Here is a 6,291-nt window from a genome sequence, read left to right as displayed (position 1 = left end):
GGAGAAGATGGATAGATTATATTCAGAATAAATATGGGACTAAAAAGTTCCATTTAGTTTATGAGTAAATTTTAGAGTATTATCAGTATTAATAGTTTATTATAGTGAAATTTTTATTAGTTTTAATTATATGATATTATTATTACTTTTAGTATTAGTATTGTTTAACAATATGGATATTTTATTGTGTAATAATTAGGATACTAATTTGTTTAAGTTTTAATTATTATTATTATATTTATGTTAAAGGAGAGTTAAAGCACATTATGGACTTTGTTATTTATATAGTTGGTTAATGTTAGTTAGATTATTATTATTATATTTGTAACCCTGTATTCAGCTCTGGGAAGTGGGGGAGGGAGAGGGGGGGTTTAGGGTGGGTGGGTTTTGGGGTTTATATTGTAACTTTTATAAAACTTTTCAATAAAAAAAAAAGAAATGTGTGTTGGTTTTTTTAATTGTGTGTGTGCTCTCACATTTTTTTCACATATTGTTAAGCTTACATAGCCCTCCAAATCAAAGTGCCCCAAGCCAAGATGAAATGCATCACAGAAACTGTTTGCTTATAATCTATCATATAGACCAGTGATGGCGAACCTTTTAGAGACCGAGTGCCCAAACCACAACCCAAAACCCACTTATTTATTGCAAAGTGCCAGGGCCGCATCAGCATTGTGGTTCCCTCAGGGAGGGCGGGGGATGTGGCCCACTGGGTGGGCGTGGCCAGGGTGGTCACAGCAGACTAGGTGGGTGTGGTCAGGTAGGCGTGGCCACCTAGATGCTCTAACACCTCTACTCGAGCTTGCTAGCTGGCCATTTTGCCTGCTTTGTGCTGGGCAGGGCTGCTGCTCCAGGCGGCGGCCTAATGGACCTGTGCGAGCTGCTAGTGGCGGTGTGTGTGCCCACAGAGAGGGCTCTGACTGCCGCCTCTGGCACACGTAGCATAGGTTCACCACCACTGATATAGACTATAAGAAATACATCCTGCTCTCCATTCAGATAGCCAGAGCCATGGAAAATTCCTCAAGATAATGTGGAAATACTGAATAATTATTCAAGAAGGGATGCCTGTGTTGATTCTGGGCCCAGTCTTAGTTAATTTGATTCAATGTACTTGGTTCTTTGACTAAACAGTGAAATATTTACCCCTGAAGATTCTGTTAAATATTGTTTCATGCATGAAGTTTTCACAATCCATTGTGCACTCAGTAAAAGCAATTATAGCAGATTATTAACGTCTGTCTAAAATTTGGTACACTGAAGAGTTAAAAGGAGTTTAAACTCATTTGCACACCTTTCTGAGTTTAAACTATGTAGACCCCCACATAGATAAATATTAAGAAACTAAGGCAAAGGTTGTTGGATATATAGGTTAATATGGTGATTCAGTAGAAATAGTAGCTGGGATGTGCCTAGTGCAATACTTTGAAATTCTGTTTGTTTCATTTCAATTTACAGAAGTCATTGCAACTGCTACTGAAAACTGCTCTGTGAAAGGAAATGGATTGGACCTATTCTAATATTATTACTATTTATTCTTTCAATTATGTTCCTTTTGAAAAAGGGCAGTTCCTGGGATAATAGCTGCCCCAATCTCCCCCCAGGACCCAGGACTATATCCATTTTGGGAAATCTGCACATGATGGATTTGAAGAGGCCTCACAAAACTATGATAGAGGTAAAGCCTGTTGATTAAGAAGGATGAAGTTTATTTGCAACAAGTTTGCGGACACTGAATTAAATCTCATGTGTTCCCTGTTGGTTTTTCATCTCTATGCAAATGTTTTAAAAGGGAGGATTTATCTGGTATTTAAATTCATTTAATTTTATTCCAAGAAAAGCAATTTGTTAGAGGGTTCCATTTTTTCTAATAATTTACTCTAATTGGAAGAGATGGATAAAAAGCCCTTGAACTCTTGGGGAAATATAAATGAGCACATTCTTCAAGTTCTTTCTTTAAGAAATTCACACAATCAGCTTCAAAAACTACTAGGTACAATTAGAAAGTTTTTGTGTGATCCTTTCAACAAGCTGGCAGAGGCCCATATTCTCTTTTATGAAATCCCACTGTATGTCTAGACCTCTTTAAAACTTAACTTAACATCTATCAATTTGTTATGATGATCTTGTGCGCAAGCATCCTTTTACTACATAAGTGTTTTTATTTGCTTTATATAATTATATATGGTACATATAAATCAAAATAACAGCTTCATAATGTGCCATTAAAAAAAAGGAAAATAACACGACCTCAGTCTTGGAACTGTGATGAACTGTGATACATGATTTGTTAAACAAAATTCTTCCTATGTGAGTCTAATTGTTGATCAAAATTGTCTTTTGTTTTTCATCTGCTATATCCCAGTTGTCAAAAAAAATATGGTCCCATTTTTCGTCTTCAAATGGGATTCCAGGAGATGGTGGTGCTGACTGGCTATGAGACGGTGAAAGAGGCTCTAGTGAACCAGGGAGATGCATTTGCAGAGAGAGCCTCTGTCCCCTTTTTTGAGGATGTTGCAAAAGGCTTTGGTGAGTTGTTTCATTTTGGATTGTAGCTGGCATTCCTTGCAGATGTGCAGTCATTTTCGTAGATAGTAATGTAAAAGAACTAGGAAGCTTGTGGAAATCCAAACCAGAGAGTGAGTGACCCAGATAAAATCTTTCTTTAACCACTTTGACTACGTCTAGTCATCACTAGGGGAAGATGGAGAATAAAAAGACAAGACAGTCTTGTAATAACAGCATGAGTCATACACAGACACCAATCCACAACAGGTTTGGTTCTGCTTTTTTTGCACATTTGGGGTGTGGAAGGTCCTGGTGTTTTTTCTGCATTTTTCTGTATGTCCCATCATATATATGGTTTTGTTTATTTCTCTTCCCGAATATTCATTTTGATCCATCTCTCAAGGAGCATTTCTCCATAATATATGTACAATGTGCACAATACAGACATGCATTGCCACAGATCCATTTTAAAAAATACTGTAATAATATTAGCCCCAAGCGATGGAATGGAGAATTCGCAAGGCCTACTCCAAATCTCTAGTGAGTGTTGGAACTGGTTCATCTGTGGATCTCTCTCTCTCTCTCTCTCTCTCTCTCTCTCTCTCTCTCTCTCTCTCTCTCTCTCTCTCTCTCTCTCTCTCTCTCTCTCTCTCTGTGTGTGTGTGTGTTTCTCCCAAAGTTCCGCTCCACTTGGATCATAATCTGTTTTGGTATAAAGATCACTGTTTATTTCTGATGCTGTAACAATGCTGGAAATAACTTCAGGAATTATTCTTCAGGTATTATTTTTTCTCATGGCGAGAACTGGAAAGTGATGCAACGGTTCACAATATCCACATTACGGGATTACGGAATGGGCAGGAGGACCATTGAAGACAAAATCACTGAAGAGTGCAGAGTCTTAATAAAGACAATGGAAACTTATGCAGGTGGGTTGATGTTTCCTCCCAATGCTCTACTGGAGCATCTTTCAGGACAAAAGTAGAATGGAAAATATTTTCATCATGTTATATCAAATGAACAAGCACTGCTTTTGAAATATTTTCCCTGCAACAATTCTTAAATCCATTTCCCCTATAAATATGCTTAGTTGTCTAATGTATGCTATGTAGGATTTTTCTTGAATCAATAATATTTGCAGAAACCTAACACATGTCAAAATCCTTCGGGTAGCATTCATACCAAAACCAATTTCTAATTCTGTATTCTTGAATAATATAGTCTGAGGCACAAGAAATCAGAGCAACTTTAAGAATAGGTCAAAGCAGCTTCTTTATTGTTGAGCACCGCCGATATAATAAGAATCTCACCAGATTGGCTACATTCCCTTGGGAACCAGTGATCTAGATCTAGAATACATAGTTGATATCCTACCAAATTTACCAATAAAAGTATTACTTCTCAATTGTCAATATTGGATTCTCTACTGTATCACTGTTAGTTTAGGAGTCATAAGGCTAAAACTGCAATTGATCCACTTATTCAGCATCACACCTCACTAGCAATTAACATAAAAGAAGAAAGAATTCCATGTTTTCCAAAATATTAGTCCCTAAATAATTTCAATTGATAACACTTGTTATATGCCTCGCAGTATGTGGGCTGTATACCTCTGTGTGATCACTTGTCTGAGATGGTATAGGTTCTCCTGCTTGAGCAAGGGGCTGGACTAGAAAACCTCCAAGGTCCCTTCCAGCTCTATTCTATTCTAAGGATAGCAACAAAGAAATACACAAAGCTCTGGTCATTGGTATTTATGGTTCTCTGGATTTTTACAATCTAGAAATGATCTGAATAAAACTTACCATTCATTGATACAAGGAATAAGAAAAAAGAGATACCCCGTGATACAAAATTAATCTAGAAAATTAAAGATTCTGTCTCTTCTTGGCAAATGAGGTTTCACTTTGAGACCATTCCTACATACTTACAAATTTACCATGCTGTTTGCTTTTTGTTAAGCCAGTTGCAATAAAGAAAGGCATGAACTTTTTTTTTAAAAAAAGCAATATATAGTGTCCACAAACACCGTTCACTTCACTTCCCCATACTATCGTAGCCTTGCAAACCATACTTTCTATTGAGGTTTTTAAGCTGTCTTTTGTTTTTCAATTTTCTCATCTATTTTGAGGATTTCCTTTACTCCATCCAACCACAATATACTGGATCTTCCATTTCCTCTCAACCCATTCACGCTTCTTAATAAATTAATTCTGTAATTTGATTTGCTTTCATTCTCTCTGCCTAAATGTGCTTCTTTTAGTTCCCACTGCATCATCTTATTTTTCTTGTTACTTCTGATATATGAATTTCTATATAACCAAATGGGCAAAAGCATTCTTTTATACCCAGCAAATTTGATATTCCCTGATCAATGTTGAACCTTTTGCTGTACATTCCATTTATTCTCATGCATGTTTTCAATGCATCATGAATTATTCTTACTACATTCAGCACTCAGTTGCCAACTCATAGAAAATAAAGCATAAATCAATTTTATTAATATTAATATCCATAATGTACAATAAATGACCTGCTTATGTCTACTTATGTCTAGTGTAGTGTAGTGTAATGTAGTGTAGTGTGGTGTAGTGTAGTGTAGTCAAGTAGTTGCTATGCTGACACATTCTCATTTGGAGAGAATTTCTCCAAATAAATCAACAAGCCAATTTGTCATATTTCTGAAAATACAATGTAAAATATATAGAGAGGAAGATGCTGAATTGTACCACAGATACTAAGTCTGTGTAGGGTACATCTATGCAAATGTATTTCAATTTCTGATAGGAATATATTTAAATTCAATAATATGTAGTATAAGGTATAGGGCAAGGTTATTTGAAGGGCTGCCTGTATTCTACAGTTTCCACTCCGCCAGTTTGTGCTGGCAGAATTAGTGTACTCCACGTTTCTTCAATGAAGCAGTGCCATTTGTCAGGATGCAAGAAGCACACTTTCTGTGTTGTGGCACCTGCCCTCTGGAACAAGATCTCCCTTGAAATCCATGTGGGTTCTATCTTGTGGGTATTCCATAAGGCCTCAAAGGCTCGTTTGTTCTCTCAGACCTTGAACTAAAGTCAGTGGAGCCTCTTTTTGAATGTGTTTTTATATTGAGCAACCAAATTCCATTTTTTGAATTGCATTTTTATGTTTATTATATGGCGAGTTTCTCAGAGTTGGAGCCAGGATAGATACCTAAATAGCACTGATGATGTTACCTAGTTTGGTAATGAAATGTCTGCAAGAAAACAACCAAACTTAGAGAACACCAAGGACCTCACAGCCACTGACCTATGTTCAGACATAACAATTGCACTTTTGTAGCAATGAGTTACCATTCCAATACTTTTTCCTATTTCTTAAACTAAATATTTCTAATTTCATCAATGCTGACTATAAGCTTTTATGATGAATGCTCCCTTTATGTAATCTGACTTTGAGTCTAAATGCAGCGAAGAGAAACTTTAATCCTAGCACTTTTTCACAGTTCTTTTTTTTTTCCAATTTTTTTTTTATTATTTTCATCATAAAAAACAATCATAATCCAATAAACAGAATAAAAAATAAAATCCCCCACACACACACCCCCCGGACTTCCCAAACCTAGTCCCCGGATAATATTCATATATAAGTAAACAAATACTAATATCTCTAACTCCACAAAATATCTTAGTCTACATGAAAAGATAGAAAGAGTAAACAAAGTAAGAAAATCTAAAAACCTAAGTTATATTCTACCACTCTATGCTTCTTTTGAATATAAACAATCCATCTTCTCCATAT

At 36.1% G+C, this 6,291-nt stretch overlaps 1 protein-coding gene across 1 annotated transcript in view; it reads left to right on the top strand.

Moving 5' to 3' along the window:
- The first annotated feature begins 1,627 nt into the window (after nt 1–1,627).
- Nucleotides 1,628–6,291, top strand: part of LOC107285553 (cytochrome P450 2K4-like) — a 17,704-nt gene continuing 13,040 nt past the window's right edge. Inside the window, exons 1-4 of the mRNA XM_029283701.1 lie at nt 1,628–1,683; nt 2,366–2,529; nt 3,288–3,460; nt 4,984–5,027. Coding sequence (XP_029139534.1) covers nt 1,640–1,683; nt 2,366–2,529; nt 3,288–3,460; nt 4,984–5,027 — 425 coding nt within the window. The 5' untranslated portion in view covers nt 1,628–1,639. The remainder of the gene's footprint in view (nt 1,684–2,365; nt 2,530–3,287; nt 3,461–4,983; nt 5,028–6,291) is intronic.

This window comes from Protobothrops mucrosquamatus, unplaced genomic scaffold (assembly GCF_001527695.2).
Source record: "Protobothrops mucrosquamatus isolate PMUCROS unplaced genomic scaffold, P.Mucros_1.0 scaffold192, whole genome shotgun sequence".
In the NCBI taxonomy this organism is placed as follows: Eukaryota; Metazoa; Chordata; class Lepidosauria; order Squamata; family Viperidae; genus Protobothrops; species Protobothrops mucrosquamatus.
The sequence above is the reverse complement of the archived record's forward strand: the minus strand, read 5'-3'. Positions and strand labels throughout refer to the sequence as shown.